Here is a 24,480-nt window from a genome sequence, read left to right on the forward strand (position 1 = left end):
TCTCTGGGGCACTATTTCAATGTTTGCAATTTCTGAACATGAAAGATTTTTTGCCTAATTTTAATTATATCTAATATCTAATTATAACTTGCTTTGTTGTGCTTCTTACCCTTGTCCTTTAGCTGTTCTCTAAAATGAGACTCTGTACTTTCCCATTAGGTGACTGAAGAGAGTCAGAAGACCCCCCCTTTGCCTTTTCTTCTCCAGGCCAAACAAAATAATTTCTCAGGTCTTCCTTATGTGTCACAGGTGTTCCAGCCCCATCATGTGGTTGGCCTCCACTGAGATATTTCCAGTATGCAAAATTTGTCTTGTGTTGAGGAGCCCCAGACTGGAAACAGTCATCCAGATATGGTATAACAAGCATTAATGGAGCATAAGAATCACTTGCCTTGCACAGCTGCCTGCACCCTTGCTTATACAGCCCAGTCTGCAGTTAATTCTTACTGATGAAGGGGCACATTGCTTACTGGTGCATAATTTGTTGACTGCCAAGACCCATAGATACTTTCCTGCAGATATTCTTTTTAACAACTCAGTGTATGGCCAGTCCTTTTACATGAGGTATTCTGTCCCACATGCAGGATTTACCATTTGCATTTGTTGATCTTCAGAGATTGCTGTCAGTCCATCTGTCTAGCCTGTCAGTATCCCTTTAAAATGTGGCTGTGCCTTCCAGCCTTCCAGAGTATCAACTACTCTCCTTACAACTAGCTACCATCTATAAACTGGATTCACTCTCCCATCATCCTAGTCATTAACAAAGACATCAGACTGTATTCATCCCCCTATAAAACTTTAAGATGCACAGATTGCTGTAAATTGAATGTTGCAGAGAAGTAATATTTATTCCAGCTGTTTAAATTATAAGTTCAGTGTGTCAGTCCAGTGTCTCTTGATACTTCAGTGCATCATACTCACGGGATGGGGGTGGGTGGGGGGTGGAATGCATGAAACCTGCAGTGTTTGTTTCACTTTCCTAAAGGTATCTTCTTTTCACTTATATTCCAAAGTAAGGAGTTGTTCCATTTTCCACATTCCACAGTATCTTCTGTCTCCCTTTTCTCCCACTGTGCACTTTGACAATCCGAGCTTCTGCAGCAGTGAGTTTTGCAGATAGATTACACAGGTTTCTAAAGAAGCACTATTGCCTGTCTTTTAAATTTTCCCAAATAAAGTTACCCATTCTGCAGTTACTATGCCTGTTTTACTCTGCAATGACATTTCTGGCCACTTACAGATATGGTTGGTGTCTGGTCAGTATGTTGTACTGATCACATGAATGTGCAAGACTCTACCACAATAAGGTCCTTGTTTTCAAGTAAGACCTCTGGTACTATTACAATACAGAAATTTATTACTATAATGTGACAGCTTGTGAAGTCTCATTAATTGTTGTAATTCTTCATTTTTGCGTGAATACTCCTTCTTCCTTAAAAATAGTAACTGCCTTCACTTTATACTTCTGTGACAGACTGCTCCATCTGCCAGCATACAGGACACTCTCTTCTAGGTGCGGCATGGAGAAGCCCGTAGTCCTTCAGCACCCAGACCCTTTTTCACTAATGACTGTGAGAGAAGTTCCCCATCACTTCCTGCAGCTGTATCCACCTGGATTACCCAGCATTTTATCTGCTTTAAGATATTTATTACAAGTTTTCCCTCAGAATTTATGTTTTTTTATGTAATTAACTTTGATTCTGCCTGTGGAAACAGCTGATACAAAAGGAGGGAAGGTAATTATTTTTCTGACTCATTTCCCTTACACATCTCTTAGAATAGTGTGGTATTGCATCAGTCTCTACATTGCTGTTAGTCACTCCAGCTTTCTGAGCTCAGATCTCAGAAAAATATTAAATATCTGTGAGATATTAAATATCTGTGTAATCTAAGATCTTTGTCATCCAGTTGTATGGAGTAGTTGACATAATTGTGTGTTTACTTATAGTTATTAATTGCTACCTAGACTTGCCCTATGTGGTATATAAAGTTTTTGACTAAACATGTACCTAGTAGATGAAAAATGCAGCCATGGGACCTGGATTTTTTGAAACGTCTTCTTATCTGTGATTTATCATTGACATAAAAACTATGTTTCCATAATTTGTAACTGAAGAAATGAAAGGAAGAGTCTTTGCCTATAAGCTCTCAGAAATTTCATTTGTTTATGAAATTTAGCAGTTCAGGAATGTCTGTCCTTTTCTAGTCTATTGCAGTGTGTTGTTGAACCACTTGTAGTTACCAATTTTTAATATATAATAAAGTAATAATTTACTTTAACATGCGCTGTTTCTGATGCTCCTGAAAAAATGCACAATTTAATTAGTATATGTTGTTACATACAATATTCAAACAAAAATGTTTGAATACACAGGAATTATAGGCTCTAGCTCAGAACCATTAATATTGTATTCACTTTACTTCAACTTTTGGTACTCTTTTTTGGGTCAGTCATACATCAATTTGTGAATAATTACATTGATTTCTATTTTATCCTGGTGAATAAAGTTTACATTCAAAGTGTGTGGCAAAGTCTTATTCCATGATCACTAACGAATACATTTTTGTATGTGTTTGATTTTCTAGAGTGTAAGTTTGAGAGCTTGGATGCAGAGCCACTAAATTGCTTAGTTTCCAAATATGCCAGGTTTGTGAATCATCTGGATCCACACCATCTAATAGGGTGCCAAATATGGTTGCCACCTAATAGATTCATAGAATCATGTCGGTTGGGAAAGACTGTTCAGATCATTGAGTCCAGCCATGAACCTAACACCCACCACCAAACCACATCCCTAAAGAACCACATCTACACGTCTTTTAATATCTGCGGGGATGGTGACTCAACCACTTCCCTGGGTAGCCTGTTCCAGTGCTTGATAACACTTTCAGTGAAGAAATTTTTCCTAATAGCCAAACTAAACCTTCTCTGGTGCAATTGGAGGCCATTTCCCCTTCTCCTATCACTTGCTACTTGGGAGAAGAGACCAACACCCACCTCGCTACAATCTCCTTTTAGATAGTTGTAGAAACCAGTAAGGACTCCTTTCAGTCTCCTTTCCTCCAGACTAAACAACCCCAGTTCCCTCAGCCACTCATCATAAGAGTTGTTCTCAAGACCCTTCACCAGCTTCTTTGCTCTTCTTTAGACACGCTCCAGCACCTCAATATCTTTCTAGAATCACAGATTCATAAAATCATTTAGGTTGGAAAAGATCTTTTAGATCTTAGACCTTCCCCAGCACTGAGGTCAGACTGACAGGCCTATATAATTACATAATGCCACAGCCAAAGCAAAGGCAGAAAAGAGGCAAGAAAAGTAAAACTGAGAATAGAAATTTGAATGTTTTCAATAATATGCATTTTTAAATATAATAACATACATGGACTTCTAAGAGGGTTTTTTGTTTGTTTATGGAGAATTAATTGTGTGAAGCTGCTTGTCATATTTTGAAAACAAAGATTTTTCAGAGTTTTCTCCAAAATGAAAAAAAAACCCTCCAAACAAATGAAAACTAGCTACTCATAACAAAAAAACCCCACAAAACAACCCCACAAAAACAAATGTAAAGAGACCTCCAACAACACACACCTTGTACGTTTTCCCCCAAAGACATAATCTTTTAAAATTAGAACTACTCTCTGTTCTCAATACCTTTTTAAAGGGATGAATTGTCTAGGTGGTCAAGGCTGTAAGCAAAGCTTGACTTCTTGAGCTCAATGCTTTCAAATTTGCTTAGTAAATTCAGGATGTTTCTGGGGAAGCATCTGGCAAAGCTTCTATGAGTCAGTTCTCAAAAAGGTACTTTTAGCAAAGAGATCTCTGGCTTTGATCTTTGTGGTTTTGACGGTTCTGGATCGTAAGATACTCATACTACATTGATATTGTCGTTATTATAGCTGAAAAAATAGTAAGCAAAAGAATACTTTCTGTTGTTGTACCTGTAGGTGTTATGAGTGAAATTTACACAGAGCACTGTTACAGTCCAGATTTAATCTACAATTGCACAGTGTTACTCTAATTAGCAATTACTAATTAGAGCAATTTCTCTGCTTTTTGCGGTTCCTAGAGCCACAGACTAAGTCTTTAAGTCACAGTCGTGTTTTGGAAGGGAAAGTTCCTATGTGAATCGACATTTTTGCAAGTGGACAAAGGCATGATGCATGCAGTTTCTTTGTTTTGCAAATAAGAAAACAATGTGGTGCTTACTCAGTTAAAGAGAACAAAAGTAGCTGCAATTTTCCACTGTGTTTTCTGACAAAAGGAAAAAATAGCAATCTGTTTAGTGACAGTTTAGATAAAAAGGGTGTGTCAGTCATCAAAATATTTTGTTACTTATACATGATTTGTAAAACCTAAACATTTCAAGATTTTAACTAGATTTAGAGATTCTCTAATTTTCTCAGCTAAGTGGAACATTCTCTTGAAAAGCAACTGCATTTATTGTTCATCCTCGCCATCATTTTGGAGAGGTATTTATCTTTGGTCCCACAGAAAATATTCAAGCATGTAAATGCTTTTACTATAAAATGTTACTCAGTGTAGGACAGATAAAAGTAACAGCAGTAATTTTGACATAATAACATAATCTGGTAACAACATATTAGCAAAAATGTTCTTAAATGAAAAATGTCACATCAAAAATTTAAATTCATGAGGTTCCTCATAACCATATGAATGACAAAATATTTTCTTAAGGCAAAACTTATTTTAATAGTTTTCCCACTGTTTCATTAACAAGTTATGGTGCTTATCACAATATGACATTTTTCTCAGTTAAACAGAAACACAGTGGAATGTTTGCATTAAGAAGAAGAAGCATCAGCAGTTTTCTGGCTCAGAGCCATGTCTGAGAAATCTTGAGTTCGGTCTGGTGCAGACTGACCCCGGCAGAGGCCACCTGCAGATACTTCCTTCCATCTCAGCAGTCATTCAAAGGCCTCTGTGCAGATCTGCTTTTTCCCTTTCTTGTTGATTACTGATAGTGGTTGAGGATCTTGGAATGGCATTGAGAACTGTTTACTGCTTCCTTAAGGTTACAATTAATGGCAGCACTCTTAAAACAGCAACTATAGCCTCCTCAAGATATATGGTTCCTCTTAAAACCCATGTAGGTGAATGGCAGAAACAACTTTTATTTTTCAATCACTGGTGAGTAGCAAGTAACCAAGAAAAGAGAAAAAAAACCCACAAAACATTTGTGCTCTTTGGTTCATCTTAGTTCAAAATCAGCCGGATTGAGATGGCTGAAAAGAGAATGCTTTGTCTTCTCTGATACAGTTCTGCAGCTGGGCTCTACGTCATAAGAAACCTTTTTATCTGGGGAAAGTAAATCATCATTTAAAACATATAATTGCCTTTATATGAAGCAGTGATGGGATTACTTATAGTTAAATTTTATCTTAAGAAGGTTCTTCACTTGGTAAGAAAATGGCTCTGGAAACCTCACTTATGTGCTGATTATAGAGGCTTGGAAATATTGTGTAGTTCTCTTCAAATGCTGGAATTCATATATAGGCTTGCTTGCTTACTTAGAAACAGTATGCAAGTATTTTGAATATGCAGTTTCTTAATGCACAAATGGTTGAGATCAGGACTGTATGAAATACTTCGTATTATGAAGACACAAATACTTCATGGTACAGGCGTTTCTCAAGTGTGAAGTCCGTGGGAAGTGGTTTGAATGGATGACGTTTACAGACGAGTGGTTAGGTGAGACATCTGGTGGGAGAAAAATGCTCAGCAAGAAATTCCTCAAATGGGACAGCATACAAAGACTTTGTGGTTGGAATAATACAATAATTTTGGGAATCTGAATTTTACAACACCCTTTGCTGCACATGGAAATAACAGTGACAAAATAAACAATGAAAAGGATAATAAAATTCATTGAAATACAGGAAAATGGAAATAATTCTTTTTAAACTATAAACTCTCCTACCAATATTAGCTATCTAGCTGTCACAAATACTGCAAAGAATTTATGCTTAATAGTAGAAATACACAAATCAGGTTCTGTATCCAGTTATCTTCTTTGTAAGACAAGCCTGGGAAACAATCGCCACTTCCATACACACACACACACACACACACACACACACACACACATATACACACACCCTCTTGTTTTAATCTGTCTTCAGGAAGATTAGTAGACCTGTCAGAAAAAAAGTATTTTAAATACTCCTGATATTCGAAGATATTTTTCTGGCAAAGCAAAAATATTCTTACACATGGGTAAGTCCTGGAAGTAAATAACGACAACAGTTAATCATCTACCAAATGCTCTCCATGCTGCCATTTGTCCTGACATACCAACAGATTGCACTACGTATTGTGGGCTGTGTTTATCTTTACTTAAAATATACAAGCCTTCAAACTGAGCCAGAGATGAAAAATCCACAGATCCACAGAGCATTTTCTTTGTGACAGTTCCTTTTCCAAGTGAGAATAGGGGATGTAAGCTGTTCATTGGTACTTGCATTTGGTTACCACCTGTTTTCACCCAGATTTTTCGTTACTTTGTTTCTAAACTTGCTATGCTTCATACCCATCTCACGGTACAGTTATTTTTCCTAAGGGTATTTTGATTTTTTCCTCTTCTTTCTGATCGCTACTGCATGCCTGCATGCATATTCAGGTCTCCTCTCTTGTTTTACACCCATTCCTACCACTTTTTCTTTCTACATTGCAGATTTTTGACATCCTTCCTGTGCTTCCAGTGCTCCTTCAGGTACAAGGTATGACATTCGCAAGGTTTTAAGCAGGCAGAAATACACTTTTTTATAACTCACTTGGAAATTAATTTTAAGTTAGCTTAGGCAAAGGCTGAGGGGCCCAAGGAAACACAGAAGACTGGCTCTTTGTAGTGGAAGAAGCAATGCACAGCTCTCCTGCATGCCTGACACATGGAGCTGTTGCTGATTATCAGACCAGGCTAAGAAGGGAATGGTTTGTTCCTGCACACCTCTCTCAGGTAAAACATGACCTGGTTTCTCTGTACAACCTTTTATTTTAAGTTATGAACTTACTCTTTGATCCTTCAAAAACTCATGCAAACATTTTAAGCGTACTAACAATTGAATTTAAAGATGTTCATTGCTTGCAACATCATAGCCTTACAGTTTTGTATGGCACCCTCAATGTATGGCGTAATGCTTGCTCTGTTTAAGAACCTGGAATCAGGCTCCTGCACTAGGAACAAAGAGCTCAAAAGGGATGGGGGGGGGGGCGGGGAAAGAAAGGAAAAAAAAAAAAAAAAAGGCAAGGAAACAACAGGGAGACAGGGAGAGATTGGGGACATTTCCTCCCTTAGCTGGTCTTAAAAGAAGAGCTGAAATGAATAGGTCTTGACAATGCCAAGCTTCAGATTGTGGTTAATGCCACTGATGGCCAGCATTGCTCACAACCAGGAGTGCAAGCTTCTTTTAGGCCACAGCTATGGAGAAGAAATTATGTACAAGCCGTTTTAGGGAAGGGCTAGTAAAATTAAGTGTGTGAGCACCAGAAAAAAAGTGCTCAGATGTTCAAGGTTAATTGTTCTTCTATACCACTGGGTAATACTTGCTTCCTAATAAAGAAGGTATTAAGAACTATCCTCTGCATAGTAATAGCCTATTTGGTTTTGTCGTATTTCTTATAGTGATTCTGTACTTTATAGGGACTACATTTAAATGTGTAGGTTTTACTTTTTTGTACTCAGAACCAATCCAAATATATAAAAATTACAAGCAGATTTATTTTACTATGCTCTTTAAGTTTTACTGATATCATTAGGACTGTGCCACTTTTATTTTTCAGTCATGAACTAAGCAAATGTTTCCTGCTGACTCTCCATTGAAACTAGTGCAACCTTAAGAAAACTGTATTATACGCTGTAAGAAAATGACCTTATAATGTGTTTCTTCATATCCAGAGATGTACTGGCTGGATTTGTTCTTAGTAATCTTCCTAAATTACACAGCAATATCATGACAGCACTGGTAGCTATTGACAAGCATACCAAAGGCATTGTTACAGGGCTTTTGACAGAAAAGGTTTCTGCTTGTACAAACCTGACCAAGATAACGCATGATCAGTTTCTGCAAGTAGACTCTGATGACAGATTTGAATGGCAAAAATAGCTGCATTACTACTGGGTTTCAGCTCTGGATAACCATGCCATTGGAATGGGTTTATCTCAGTACATATATAGTGATGATTACCTGGAAGCATGTCCAAGTTTGGTTATAACCCCAGATACTGTTTGGATTTTGTTATAGTTTTTGTTAGTGTTCTGTTAATGCAGTGTTGGATTTTTATTGGATGCAGCTGTAGATAATTTGTACCCATTTAGTCTGATAGTTTGGACCTATTAGTATGACATTGACTTGCAGCATGAACAAAGTGGGATAACTGTGCAGGGTAATCAAAGATTGTGAGATTGTAGCTGTTAACTTTTGCTAGCTGCACCTTTAACTAAATAATTTAAAATGTCCTAAGCTTACATAGATATGTGTAGTCCATCCAGTCTTTAACATCTGCATCATTGTCATATTAGATGAAAAATTTATAAATACCTTCAGATTACTTTTACTGTTTCATTCAGACTAAACCAGTCAAAACTGCATTTGTAAAAACTAGTCTCATGTACAGTAAGAAAATGTCATGTTTGTACATATGGGCTTTTAACTTCAAGGTGGGTATGTTCTTGAGCATACATACAACTTTTCTCATAACTATTCAGATATACATATGCTTTGTACCTGTGTGAATCCCTGTGCATGCCATTCCTGTGGTTTGGTGTGTCTAAGTGCTGGACCAGCCCAACACTTTCATTCCCTTTTTACTGAAGAAATAGCGATGGCCAGATCATTCCCATTCTTAACTTCTTCAACAACGCAGAAGGAATGAAATAGGGAGTGCAAACTCAACCTGTTAGGCATCCCTTAACAGACAGATTGGGACCTACCTGAGTGTAGTGGATTTTTTTTTGTTGTTGTTTTGGTTTTCCCCAGAAAATGGCAGTAGTATTTAGACTGCCAATATACGCACCTGTCCATGGGTTTCACAAGCTTGCCACTCTTTGGGAAAGCTGGTCTGTTCTTTAATAGCAGAATTCTGTAACATTGGAAATGGTGGAATTCACTCAGTGGAATAACCTGGGTCTGCATAGAAGCAGTTTGACATAATACCTGTGACAATAATGTACCTATCTGCAAAACTTTCTTCCCTGCTATGCCATGTACACCAGTAGTTCTCAAGTGCAACCTCTGTGGCTGGCTCTCCAGTTTAAAACCTCAGGCTTTAATTGCATGGCAGTATGCTATCTTTTGCCACAAGATATCCATCCTGGCTATCATGGCTGCTAAATTGTTGGAAGTCTGCAGAAACCAAACTTTTAGTTTGGGCTTGCTGGAGGAGAAAAGAGAGCTGTCATATCTGCCAGGTTTCTTCTGCTTTCTTTTTCTGAAACTGAATGAGATCCTACTGTAAAGCTAGTTGAAAAATCTAATACTAAGTTCCTAAATAAGCCCTGAAAGTGCTTCTTCTTAGATAATGGGAGATTTCTTCAGTGGCTTGGCTCTATCTGGGACATAATGCTGCTTTGATGAATTTAATTGTATTGATATTGAAGTTATTTCTGTGATTGTGCAGCAGCCTATTACCTTCAGGAATGCTAAAGTTAAAAAGTTGGACTTTTTTTTCTATTTCCTATTAAAACAATTAAGTTTTTATGTACATCATAAAGGTATTCCATACTTGTAAGTCCATCAGGGTTGCTGATACCACTGTGAACTGATTTTTTTAAATTTTATTTTTTTATTTTTTGTTTACCCGAAGAGTAAATGTCTTAGGGGAAGTGTGAGGGAAATGTTCTCATCCACAGCCAAGCCACAACCCTGAGGGCTTGAATCTCCAGTCTCTGTACTCATTCAGACCTTATGTTTTAATGTGACTTTATCAATGTAAATATTAATTCTTTGTAATTAAGGATCTTATCCAGTGAGCTTTGTAGATCTTATCTTTTATCCCTCCTTGTAGGCCTGAAGAAACCTACAGGATTATACATAGAACCAGGAGTATTTGAGCCTAGTTTCATTGGGGATCATCACAGCAGAAAACTGTGGGCTGTACATAAGTGAGGACAAGACATAAGTTCAGGTTCATGCCCTTTTCTCATCTGGAGACTGTGACAGTAAGCAATCTGTTCAAGAAACAACAGTTCGACTGTTTTAGCTGCATTTAGTCCTTGAACAGTCATTCCCCCAAGGAACAAGGGAGTAATCTTTTTCCTTTTTGTGAGATATCATTTGGAAGTAGGAGTTATGCTATTACTGATGCACATACTGCAGTCAAGAATGCCTGGACTGAAAAAAAAAAAAACAAAAAAACCCGGAATGGTTGCTTTTGCCAGAATTGTACCTGTCATGGCGTGTTTCTTGGTGCTGAATTGAAATCAACCAGGTTTTATGGTAACTTTCTGTCACCAATTTTAGTTAATTGTTGCTTTGTTTGTAGATCATGCAGTCTTACAATTTCCTACTTTTAAAGCCATTTTCCAGAGAGTCTGATAAATTATTCCCTAATCATACTTGTACCCCTAAACATCGCTGCGATATTAAGCTACAGCTTGTCTACATATCACCAAATTGTGCAATGCAAATTGTCCTGGGGAGTGTTTGCATATACGTCAAGTTTATGTGAACATACAGTGTACTTGTGTGGGTGGTGATGCCCCAGCATGTGTGACTTTAGACACCAGTGCATGAGAAATGTCTTCGTGGGAGCCAGACAGCTTGTACCTGGTTAAGGATGCTGTTACCCAGCAGTTCCTTCACTACAAGCTGCTCATTTGCTCTGGCTTAAGGCAAGGGCCAGGCTTAGTGATGCAGGTTCACATTTCAAAGATTACCAGATACTTTGCTGTAACCTATCTTCATCCTATATGTTCCATGCAGAGTATTAGGGTGCCATCCTATAGGAAAAAGAAAGAAACAAGATTGGTTGATGTTATTGTTTGATATTAATGATTTACAAGAAGTTTTGAAACTGACCCCTGTTTCTATATGTGTAATTTTATACATTTACTATTGTTGGCAATGAATTTACAAATACACCTAGATATCTTTTTAAATTATTTTCTATGAAATAGAAATAAATAGTTGAAACTACTTATTAAAATAAACTTAATTCTTCAGAGAATGTATTTGTCTGTGGATATAAAATGTACTAAATATCGTTTAGGTAGACATACCCAGACGTCTAATTCTTTTTCCTGTGTTGACTTTTAATTGTACTTTTGCTAGGCTGTCTTCTACAGCTGCACTATGAAACATTTACTTCTGCTTTTGACAATTCAGACACCCAGAGTTTTTAGTCATGATAACCTGAAATGTGCATGTAACTTCTTATCCTGACCTGTAAATTTAAATTTAATCAGTTTTTTTTTCAGAAATTATTAAATTTATTTTCATTTTTGACTCTAGTATTTATAGATGTGAGAATATATAATGGTTAAAGGTGCCAACAGAATGAATAACTGCAAAATTTCTACTGTTTGCATGTACATTGGTCTTGTGAAATTTTGTTCCCTTTAGAGTAAATCCTGTGAAAAGCTCAAAGTCTATATGCACAAAATCTTTCAAATGTAAAAGGAATTATACATGCCTGCCTTCCCCACTCCCACCCAACCACTCACTCACTCCCACCCAGTGTTATTATTTTCTGAAGAATTTGATTACTGCAAACCTCTTGCAAAGAAGATGACTCAAATCTACAATCTAGTAGGACTCTGGAACGGCAGCAGCCAAGTTTGTATTAACAATGTCCAAGTAAGTTTCTCCATACACTGCAGGTTACAATAACCTTATGAAAATCTCTGAAAATGTTTCAATTCAGCCACTGATTATTTTTTTAAAAGCTACAATTTTTTACAATCCAAAAGAGGAAGACATTTAGATACCAAGGGAAAGATGAACAGTGTTTACCTTAATGGATCTCTCAGAACTCTGTTGGGTAGCATTGATTGGTTTTGGGGACAAGGTTAGCTAACTTTGTTTCCCTGTTCAGCACTATTGGGAATTAAATAACAGATAAACACCAGCCAGTCAAAAATGGGAATTCAGAACAAAAGAAGTGGTTTTCTAGTTGTTCACAGCTTTATTAGTGGAGCATGTGAATAAAATCAGATCAAATCAAGTCACATCCAAATAAATAATAATCTTGACATTTAATCCATTCACTAGTTATGTAAATAATCCATTAAACATTTATAAATAATTATAATTATTTAATAATTATATTATATTAATAATAAATATTTATAATATAATAAAGTGGGTGTAGGTCTAAACAATTAAGAAAATTCATCTATGTTCATTATTTTTTGTTCTACTTCTCTAGATCACAAAACAGAGAAAATTCAGATCTGAATGAAGACATGATTTTAGTAAGGGCTTCAAGAATCTCCAACTTTTAAAAGACTTTTCCAGATGTTGCAGTATTGTTCAGGCATATTTTTTTTTAATATAATACTTCTTTCTTATTGCATAATCATGCTATAAATGATACCACAGTAAAACATTCGTGCACCTGTTACTCTTAAGTCTAGTTTATCACGTGTCATAATTTAGCTTAACTTGTTTGATAGGAAAAGAGTCACATTTTTGTTTACACTACCTTGCCTTGCACTGTTTTCTGTTCATGGTAACTTTGAGAAAATCCATCTAGTCCTTTTGGTGTTTAGTTTTTTAAGTTTGGACTTTGATATTTTTTTATTGGTTTAGCAACTTCGAATAAAAAAAATTATTTTTGTCAAAAATAAGTACTTTTAGAATTCTTTTCCGACACTTTTTCAGCACAAAGCTTATTACTTTGGAACAGAATTTTGAAATTCAGCACAGATATAGGTCACGTCACAGAAGTGTCATTTTGCTGCCTGTTAAAAATAATATGTTCAAGTTGTTCACATTGCAATTTTCTAAAAATTGCGTATGTGTACAAGGCAGCTACCACTGCTATTTATTTTTTTTAATGCAACATCTTTTTTTTTTTTTTTTTTTTTTTTTAAAGACAGTGTAGTAAAGGGCAAGATTACCTTTTATCTATTCTATTGATTGGATGTTAATAATTTAATGCACTTATATAATAATTAATATATTTTATATTATAATAATAATTAACGAGTCACTGCTCTTATTGTTAATATTTGTGGCATCTTTGTGCTATTAAGGGAAGAAATAGCTGTATTTCTCCCTCACTCAGCCTCATTCAGGAACTGACTGAGGTCTTAGGTCTTTACTAACATATGCGTTGAGTTTCAGTAGCACAATGAATTTGCTGCATCTGTCTGTGTGGTTGACTGTGTTGTCCACAAAGTTGAACTCATCGATAAGCACTTTGGAGCTTCATAGTCATGCATGTGTTGGCTGCCTCCAAGATTAAGCATTTTACTGCTGTCTGGAAGTCATTAGCATGTTGTCTAAATTGACAGAAATTTCACAATTGCATTTGGTTTCTTTCCATTTTATTTTAAAAACACACACAAAACATTCCTATTGCAGTACAAGAACATGTGAAAGAAATTGAGAGGGTAACTAACTTAAACCCTGAAAAGATAACAAAATGTCTGTGTTAGTTTTGTTACTTAATTTTGATCACATTTGCCCGTGCATTTCATAAGTCTTTTGTGGAATCATTATTAGGCGCTGCTTCTCAAATTCCGTCATTGACTTAATCTGATTTGAAGGTCTGCAGTGTTCATAAAAGTGTCAGATTTATTTTGTAAACAAAACAGTTGCTTAGAAAGGATATACCTAATTCACTTTAGTACCTGAAAGGCATGTAGCAGGTATAAAAAGCACTGATGAAGAAATATGATTAAACCTCTTGTCTGTGTCTGCAGAGATTCAGATTCTGTTTCTAGCTTGCAGATTTCCTTCCTAAAGCCTGTGGTCAAATTACATTTAGCAGAAATATCAATAATTTCTCATTTCCTAAGGACCTAATTTATAGATTGTAAGCTTAGTATCAGACAGATCAAAAATTTCAAAAAACTGTCACACGGAGTGGTGTCAGTTGTGTCTCCTTAGGTCAGAGCTGATTTCAGATTTTGCACTCACCAGGCCTTCCTCCACAGTAAGTGCCCTCAGGGCTGGAAATTATTGCCTTTAATAGCACATTCCACTCTTTTAGTTCCAGAAGAAACTAGACAAAGGTGCTTGAAACTTTAGTTCTTGTGCCTCACCTAAGTGTTCCTGCCAAGGAAACTGATACCAGAATGACTGTGCTACCTGGTGGTGGTTTCTTGGTGTCCTTTCATGTCAGCAGAGGCAAAACCTCTTGATATGTTGGGGAGGATGATCCAACAGAAGCTTCCATTTCTTTGCGACCTGCAGGGGAAAAGCTGTTCACTTTGCCTGCTGTGTTTCAAAGAAACACCTTCCTGTTGATTTTATCATTGGAGGGTAGACTATATTTGTAATTATAATTGGTGTGCTTCAATCACAAGAAGAGGGGTTATAACAGCAGTGAAATCCTTTATAAAATTCAGATTGTCAGTTTGTGTCAGTTTTAAATCATCATTCCAGGCAGGCTCTTGGTCCTGTGTAATTCCCTCCAAGGCACCAGGGAAACCAAGTATAGCTTGCTGAGCAAATCTGTATGCCATCTTATGCAATTTTACTAAAAATATTCAGGGGAACTGTTATTTTTTCTTTTGCTTGCATTAGGCCTGGGCTTTGATGATTTACTTGATGTACTTGCCTTGTAGTTAATAGGAAGTACTTCACCTCATTCATGACAGCTGGACTTTTTGCAGATTGTACTCTGCAGAAAAATACTGTAGAAAATACTTTTAAATCAATATTTATTCCTCACTGGGGCACTCAGGTTTGCATACCGTCTTTTGCCTGATGTTTGCTTTCTGCTTCTCATGATCAATGGGTAAAAATTAAATTGAATATTATTGTGATGATTTTGATGTATCTGTGAGACTAATGTTTGAGGAAAACCCTGATGCCAAAATAAAGAAACCCAGTGACTAACTGGAGGGGAACTCTGGGAGGTCAAAGTATTAATTTTGAAAGTAGAAGTAATGAGAAAGATACTTACTGAAATACCATGTCTCAGGTACCTGTAGTCATCAGGGGTCTTATGTGAGTTTTTAAGCCTCACAGACTGGTTATTTATTGGCTGTATGCTGTACATTAATTTTCACCTATACAGCCATCAATTTATAAAGGCATAGTTTATGTCAACATTTGTAACCTCACATTTCAGGTGTTAAGTGGTTAATCAATATGTAGAGCAGTAGCATATCAGGATACTGCTGTGCTCATCATGACTTTTTTCTTTTTGAGAACATTCACCTGCTGTGCAATTGTTTTGCATCTATCCTTAATTCTCTCTGTGCTTGTATATCCTTGTACTGCTAGACAGCTGCCATAATGTGACAATGGTGATTCTATCCAGTAAAATAAATGGTATTTTTCTGGATCCTTATGCCCCTCTGCAATATATCTCTTCCCTAGGACACACTGCTTTCTTTTCTTTCAAACCCCTGCTCAGTTTATCTCGTAGCTGTAGGCAGGTCTGCAGATGTGTGTTGCTATTTTGGGGCACTGAAACAGCTGCTGCCCAAGTCCTAATAGTACAGAAGTGTTCGTCTGTTCCCCACTCACATTAGGAATCCCAGCCTGATCTTCACCTCATCTATCTTATGGGCAGAACCTGACAGTACTAGTCTCAGCAATGATGATAAGAGAGAAGTGAAAGAACAAGTCATGGCAGCACTGCAGCTTTTGGGGGTCACCTTTAAGAGCCACCAGTGAATCCTGCACAGAAATCTTCATTCTGCCAAATCAAAGTGACTTGATATTCAGGGGAGCCAGGTGCCAGCTGTGCATTTCTTATGCTGTCTGAGACTTCCCAGGAATACATGCGTAGCGGTGAGCCTTCAGGTGACCCTGAGCTGCTTTCTAGTAGCCAGATTTCTTCTTGGCACAGTGAGTTCCATCTGATGTCCATTCCAGGGCTGCATCTTTGTTTGGTGGAAACTGGCTGTAAGACTAAGAAGTATAGCAAAGAGTATTTAACAGTGGAGTGCTTCAACATTATCAGGCATTAATCATTAAAACATCAGTAATCTTAAAAGCTGAAGAAATCTGTCTGGATTTCTGGATAGTAAAATTAGGGAGGACAGAATAAGACAAGTATGTCAGAGAGTTATAATCAAGAATTTACAACAGTTTACAGTTCCTAGGAAAGTGAAACATCATGGTGGAAGACATTTAGTGTTGGCACATGCAAAGTGGTGGTCTCACGGATAATGATTTTTTCCCTGTTCATGCATCTTATTCTATGCTAGCCTGACTGTTGGTTCAAGATACAGGCCTAGGCATCACGTGGCCAAACATGATTTTAGGATACATCAAGAAGAAAAAATAAGAAAGTAGAAACAGCAATTTAGTTTTAAGAAGAAAATGTACCTGGACCAAGTTATTCTATAGGTATTTCTCAGCTTTATTTCCTCTGGAATACGTGGCTTTGGCAAAAAAAGGTTGCTGAGTTTATATGGTAATTCATTGTTTCTAAGTAACAGGTATTGTAGGTGCAATGTGAAATACCCTGGGCACATCAGTTTGCAGTGGTGTGTCTCTCCAGAAGCGGAGAGGATTAGCATAACAACATGTTCCAAGGGGAACTGGAAAGCAGAAGGAAGGGTTGGCATCTGTTTCACTTCTCCTGTTCCTTTGAATTATTTCATTGAACTGTGTACACTATTGCATAATTAAGCAGAAAATGGATGCGTGTAACTATACGTAGCTGGAAATATGCTATAGTTGTTACTAATTCTTTCTGATGCCTGTGGTGGCAATGGAACTACTAAAACAAGTTCAAGATAAACAGTCTATATGTCAATTTATCTAAATTTGTTTGCTCAGATATCATCAAGAACACAAGAGATTATTGAATTGAAAGTAGAGAAGAAAAAAATATTTGAGCTACTGTTTTCCTTATTATTTCTTTATTTGAATGACAACATTTTGAAATACTTTCTGCCACAGATCTTCACATACTATAGTTAGGTCCAGTGGAAGGCCACCAACATAGTTAGAGGGCTGCAACACCTGACGTATTAACAAAGGCTGAGAGGACAGGGTTTGTTGTTTAGCCTGGAGAAGACTCAGGGGATATAAAGATTGCCATGTGGGTGAGCAAATACTGGAATAGTTTACTCACAGGGACTGTTGAGTCTCTATCCTTGGAGGTGCTCAACACTTCACTGGACAAGTAGACACAAGTGCTCTATTGGGCAAGAAACCTAATTTGTTTGGTCCAGCTTTGAAATTCAAGGTCTCTGGGGGTCCCTTCTGGCCTAAATTATTTTATAATTTTATGATTCAGTGATTCTAATGAGATATTATGAAGCACAGTGACTTTGAAAATTAGCTTCACAGTCAAGTTACTATTAAACTGTAACATTGTAAATGAAACTTCAGCTCTATAATTTAACAGATGTAGTTCTTTCAGTTTTTTCACTTTTCAGCTGAGCACAAAATTGAGGTATCTCATACTTTAAATTTATTTTAACACAGAGCTTTTTATATGAAAAAAAATTAGACATTTTTACCAATATGACTTACAATTTGATGTTCAATCATACCCACATGGTCTGACATTAAAAACATATTTTAGGATTATACTTGTAATATATTACTTGTCAGCCAACTTACTAACATAGAGAGAAATAAACACTATCCGTATTTAATTCACATCTAGACTTAGCCCCTGCCAGTACAACCGAACAACTACAAACTCTTCTGTTGAGCTGTAAATTGGCTTTTAATGTCAATATTTTTGTATGCAATGGAAATGTCCTTTTCTTCACAAAGTGTGTTTACCCCATAATCCAAACAGCAAATACCTATAAAAATATGGTGACAGCAACAGACAGGTAACATTTTGGGCAACCTGAGGAATACAACTAGAAAGCAGTAGAAGTATACAGCCATTTACTTCCTTTATGGAACTAACCAAAACATTTCATGGGTCAGCACTGCTTCTCAAAATTTGGCAGATCCTCTTGTCCCATATATTCTTGTCCTCTGCCAACCCTGATGGCAAAATATTGAACCATAGCACTGAAGAAGCACTACATACTTTTTTGAATGATTTGAATTTTTCTTTCCAGAAATTAACCATTGTGCACTTTCCTGAAAGCTGAAACTCTTTTTAAAGTGTGCTTTATTTGGCATTGCTAGATTACAGAAAACATGTAAGTCTGCAATAGTGAAAAGTCATGCCATCATTTATGAAGACTTTGAACTAGAGAATGTAACAAACACTGAGGAAAATCCTGTTAATTTTGAGGGCATCTGTGATTAAAAATGATGGATATAAATTGCTTGCCTGGTGTAAGTACTTACCAACTCTTTCAGCTTCTAAATGAAATGCCATGGAAACCTGATTTTTTTCCTCCTACCTGTCCTTAATTTACAGTTAAATCTGAAAGATTGCATCTTTCAGATGCATCCTGCTTCCATGCCATTTTTCTCCTGAGTTTTTTTCTACTGACCTGGTAGGTTTTACTCTTGAGTTTCATATCACAGGGGTGTGAATAAAACTGCTACCTAGATGTCTGCATCATGACAAGACCTGTAGGCTGGTATTCCTTTGATCTAAAATTACACCCTGTTGTGTAGTGGAAACTTCAGAGGTCCTTAACCTTAGAAGTTAAACAACAGCAACAATAGTAAATCTTTTTTTCTTGGTTGTAAACAGTTCTGTCACACAGACAAAAAAGTGTTACTCCAAAACTGTAATTTTAATTTCATAAATGGAAATTATAAAGCAATAACATGTCTCTCTATTAATTCATTCATTTTTTGTTTATTTCCTAGGTGCAGTAGGAAACAAAACAGTTGTTATTTCTGTGGATGCTTTAAACATGCATAAATTGGGTCATTATGCCTCTCAGACTCCTCCTGAGCTGCTTCAGCAGATTTGGAGGTGTTTTATCACAGGAATAAACTTTTTTGTAAAGAAAATAGGGTCACCTTGGGTTCTAAATTATTCATGTGGTGAATCTGGTAAGGTTTTTTGGATTCCACACTTTTGTATAGTTATGGGATTACTGCTTTTTACTGTTTCTTAACATGAATTTTGGTTTTACTATTCTTTGCATATATTCAGAGATTTTCTTCCTTGTCTGAATGTATGCAAGGACTTGGTCTCAAGTACTCTGTGACATGCACTTTACATAACGGCACCTATATTGTGTATCACTTTCATTTGAGAAGGACACATTTCTTTCTGATACTAGCTATCACTGTTCCTTGAAGCACTCACTGTATCAACAGTATGAATTACATATTTTAACCTTCTGACCTCTACCAGCCCAGGGACTGAGGTAGCAGGACTGCTTTTCAGCAGTGCTTAATGGTATACATCAAGGAGTCAGCTTCTGAATGTGGTCTTTCTCTTCAAATGGTAATTCCAGTATTATCATCCAGCAATTATTTGCTTTTACTAGCTTCTTATTTAGTGTCTATTCCTCTGTCTGCACCACAAACAATTTTATGAATGAAGGTTCTGGTCCTCTTTTTGTCATCTGCTGCATGCCAAAAATGGCAGAAATGATTGCTGGGGGGGCAAAGCCACTACAGGACTTAGAGTTTGATGACAAAGAAGAAGAGGGCAGGGGTAACATGTTTTAAAACTGCCTCTTTCCTGCAACTGACTGAAGGAGACTCCACTGGGTGCTCTGTAATGTACGACACAGATCTGTCAGGGGTGGATCTAACCCATCCAGAATCTCTCTGAAGTATGGGAAGTTCTCCACTGCCAAGAGAGGTCCATGGCCTGTCAATGGTCATTCTGTACTACAAATGGGCAGTAGTATAAATTATAAGAATGTGATAAAAACAGAGTTGTGTAAACCTCAACTGTTTCACTCTTCGGTGATTTTCACATGGCTTAGCAGCAATTTAGCTGGCAAGAATGCTCAGTAATCTGTACAGATACAAGGGAGGAGATGCAAAAGTTCATACACAACCTCATCTAATCTTTCAGGCCTTTGATATAAAGGTCTTAAATCTATAATTCTGGTAGTATACTATACATTATGTATTTCTCTATGGATACTTAAATTTTATGCCATATGTAGCACTAAAATGAATATGCTGGATCTATAATATGCCTGTGAAGGCTGATAAAAAAATACTGTAAACATTTCAAGGACAGAACGATGGAGCTGTGCGGAGTATGAATTACCTGGTGCTTCCTTCATAAAGCACCAGTGGCAAGGCTAAATCTAAAGTATAGGAGCCCGTTTTTTAAGAATTTTCTTCTGGCGAGAGAGTTTCATTTCACCATGATGTGGAGTAAAGCTTGAAATTAATTTTTAAGATAGGGTAACCTTGTCATTTCCAAACTGAGGACTGAAGTACATAATTAACAAGGGGGTTTGCCCCATGTTCGTGTCTCATTTTTAATGCAAATTAGTGAACAATTGCCTTTCTGCTTGTGCAGCTATTAATTGTGGGCATTAATTCAGTAAGTTATAATTTTAGCATATTGTTAACCCATTGAAAGCAAAGAGTAGATTGTTCTGAAACATTACGAGAGTCCTTATGCAATTTTAACTGTCTGAATAAAAATATACAAGTACAGTAAACTACACTGATTTTTTATTAATTTGCCTGTAATCTGTAAGTCCCACTAGCCTTCATCTTCATTCTTAGGATGGCAGCTGCAGTTTGCATTGCCCGTATTCTCACCATCCTCACAATAAAAAATTTCTTCCTTGTACCCAATCTAAAACTATCCTCTTTCAGTTAAGAACCATTGTTCCTTGTCCTGTCACTACAGGTCCTGGTAAGAACCACTTTCTCTGACTTTCTTATAAGCCCTCTTTAAGTACTGAAAGGCCCCAGTAAGGTCTCTTCAGAGCCTTCTCTTCTCCATGCTGAAGAATCCCAGATCTCTCAGTCTTTCTTTATAGGAGAGGTCTTCCAGCCCTCTGGTAATTTTTGTGGCCCCTCTCTGGAACCACTCAAACAAGTCTGTGTCTTTCTTTTGCGGGGGACCCCAGAGCTGGATGCAGTACTCCAGGTAGGGGTCTCACAAAAGCAGAGTAGATGGGGCCAGTCACCTCCCTTGATCTGCTGGCCATGCTTCTGTTTAGGCAGCCCAGGATATGATTGGCTTTCTGGGCTGCAAGGGGACATTGCTGGCTAATATCCAGTTTTTCATCCACCAATATCCCCAAGTCCTTCTCTGTAGCACTGCTCTCAATTCGTTCAACTTTGTAATGTTCACATAAGCCTGCTTCTCAAGCCTGTCAAGGTCCATCTAGATGGCATCCCTTCCCTCCCTCAAGCCTGTCAGCTGCACCACTCACCCTGGTGTCATCCATCAAACTCGCTGAAGGCACACTCAGTCCCATTGTTTATGTTATTGATGAAGAAATTAAACAGTGCTGGTCCTAGTATGGACCCTTAAGGGAGCGACACCACTTATTAAGGTTTTCCACTTGGACGCTAAGCCATTGACTGTAACTCTTTGGATTTGGCCATTCAGTCAATTCCTTATCCATTTAACAGTCCATTCATCAAACCTCTGTATCACCAATTAATCAGCAAGAATGTTGTGGGGGACCTTATAAAGGGTCTTTCAGAAGTCCAGGTAGAAAATAAATCATAGCTCTTCCCTTGTCCACTGATGCAGTCGCTCCATCATAGAAGGTCACTAGATCACTAGGCATAATTTGCCCTTGGAGAAGCCATGTTGACTCTTTCATATGTTTTGACATAATCCTGTAACTGCATGTTTTATTACAATGCTTGGCCATGCTGTGCCTTCTAACACCTTCAGAACATAACCTGAACCAGTTTTTTTCAGGTCAGAAGCAATATACATTTTTCTGTAAGGAGGAGAAAATAGTTTTGAAAGCACTATGTCATATTGCAATATAATTAAATTGTCTCTATTTCCCTTCACATTTATTCTTGTCTCAACCTTTCTTTCCACATTTCTTCTTTTTTCCTAATTTGTTGCATCTTTCAGCCAAGGAGATTCTGTGCTAGCAAACAGTGCGAGAAAGTTTTGGACATAAGGAAGAAGGCTAAGAAATTGACCTGCATCTCTCCATTTGGTTAGTGCAGACCTCATCATGTATTTGCTTTGTCCTGGAGTGCTCTTACATCTCTGTTTTGCCTAGATTATCTGGAGGTAGACAGCTTTTCAGCGCAGAGAAGATGGAGTGCCAAATACTCAAGGGCCATTTCCAAAGGCCCTTTACCTCTTGACACAGACATTAATTTGTTCCCTACAGCCCAGTCTCTTTCATATGTAGATGTTTGGCTATGAATTAGAACATTAAGTGCAGGCACCTTCCAGTAAAATTTACAACTTAACTGATAGTTTTCTTAAATTAGAATCATTTACTACAGTTTTGTGGTACAAGTGTGTCTTCTGTTATGCTAAACTTTTCAGCTGAGATTCCTTGAAATGGTAACAGAATGAGACTGCAGGTATCTGATGATCAAAGTAAAAGCAAATTTCCTGCATGTTGCACTCTGGGTGTGCTTTATTCTTCTGCTTCTTCTTTTCACAGAGGCTATCCTGAAGGTCTTCTGGGCAGAATTTGCTCAAACAGTAAAGCAGAACACAACAAAGTTTGTGGATGCTGCTGTGGAAATTTATCAAAGCATCAGTACTGATCTTCTTGCAGCACCAGACAAATCCCATACATTTTTAGTTTATGTGATTTGTCCAAGTGTGTCTAAGGTAAGATAAAGCTGTTTTTAACACCTTCAGATTAAGTTGGTCAGGACAATTAAGGGCACTATGCTACCCAGCACTGACCTTTGCAGTGCTCCACTTTGTCATAATTGCATCTTCAGAACCTCTTGTTTTCCTCCTTCCCCAGTGTTGTAATTGGATTTTCTGAGGCAAGGTAAAGGATTTTCAGTTAATCACTCTCATACCTTCGTCTTGCTTTCTCTGCTAGCAGACTTGATGAAAGAAGCTTATGGTTTCCCACAATATTTTTTTTTTTCCCAAGAGGTGTAAAAAAAAGGCAAATGCAGTGGAAACACTTAACATGAAAGGATTGTGTATAAATTAGTGTAAATACTTTCACTTTGCAGAGGTAATAGGGCATACATATTCACATTTCGTCCCTCTAGCTCATTTTCTTCTTCAGCTGCTCAGGTATCTAATATATGTTGCCTGAAAACCAAATTAACCAACCTCTTTTAATTTATCTTTCCCTCATTTACTTTAAAACAGATACGTGAGCACACACAGTGAATAAAGAGAAGACAGGCTTCTACCTTTCTTTTCTGATTCTGCCTTCTGTTTGCTTTCTCAGTTAATTCTGCCTCTGCAGTTTGTCCCAGCAGATTTAGAACATTATTTGCAAAGAAATATGGTTCCAATTGGTAAAAGCCAGAGAAAAGCAATGAATAGTACAAGTGGTATGATTGAATTTACATACAGTACATTAGCTTGCAGGGACAATTATTATTTTGTTCATAAAAGAGAAGAGTCAGTGTAAATCAGCCGAGATGCTCATAATTCTACAAGTGACACTGAAAAATGATCAGACCTTCTTTTACTTTTCCCATAGTGGAAGGAAAAGTGGACATATAGAACAAATTGGGTAATAATTTGTAACTAATAATATTTCATGTATATTATAATCTACCAGTGGAATTCATAGTGCAGTCAGTCATCAGACACTATTGTGACAGACCAGTTTTATTACTTTAAGTAACATGGATAGTTCTCCAAGCTAAACTAAGCAGAATAATCCATTTGTGCTTCATGGCCCTTAAAGAGGTTTTTCTGAAATAAAGCATGACATTTTTCTTAAAGTAACATATAAATGGGCTTGATATATATGTCAAGGGAACTTAAATACTCCTTTGAATCATCTGTCCCTGTCAGGATTTAAAAAATGAAAAATTTTCCTAGACGTCCACTCTACATAACCAAATATAAGATTTCAGTTTTTTCCTCCTTGCTTAAGTTTGTGCGGAGAATGTTATTTTTTAAACTTCACAAATATTTTAAACAGCTTTTCTTATGAGGCAAGTTAAAAATATTGGTCAATAACATATGCATGCTGTAGTATTGAAATTAATATTAACACCACAAACACACATCAGCATTCCTTTTCCTTCTTTCTTCTTTTCACTTTTAATAGGCCACTCTGTCCAGTTACAATTTCTGTGACATTCCATCTCAGTTCTTAATTCCATTCCAAGTGATGGAGAAATAGTAAAGGAGGATTAAGCATTTCATTTCTGAACTTGAATTTTTCATATACTTTTCTTCTTCCTCTAGCATCATTCTTCCTGTGTTTTCTGCCACAGACATTTGCAGGCATTGTATGATTTTGTATAATGTCTCACTTTTTCTTCTGCTTCTTCTTTTTCATAATCTGATGCTGTTAGATTGCTGAACACTTTTCACTGCCAATAAGGCTT

At 37.0% G+C, this 24,480-nt stretch overlaps 1 protein-coding gene across 2 annotated transcripts in view; it reads left to right on the forward strand.

The window, feature by feature from the left end:
- Positions 1 to 24,480, forward strand: part of LOC308056864 (uncharacterized protein) — a 49,229-nt gene that overhangs the window by 17,632 nt on the left and 7,117 nt on the right. For both annotated transcript variants that reach the window (XR_013925002.1, XM_080372749.1), the window contains 2 exons: positions 22,052 to 22,139; positions 22,602 to 22,774. Coding sequence is in view for 1 of the 2 variants with exons in the window: in XM_080372749.1 (XP_080228875.1) it covers positions 22,052 to 22,139; positions 22,602 to 22,774 (261 nt within the window). In the remaining variant the exon portion in view is untranslated. The remainder of the gene's footprint in view (positions 1 to 22,051; positions 22,140 to 22,601; positions 22,775 to 24,480) is intronic.

This window comes from Falco punctatus, assembly GCF_963210335.1.
Source record: "Falco punctatus genome assembly, chromosome: Z".
Lineage (NCBI taxonomy): Eukaryota > Metazoa > Chordata > Aves > Falconiformes > Falconidae > Falco > Falco punctatus.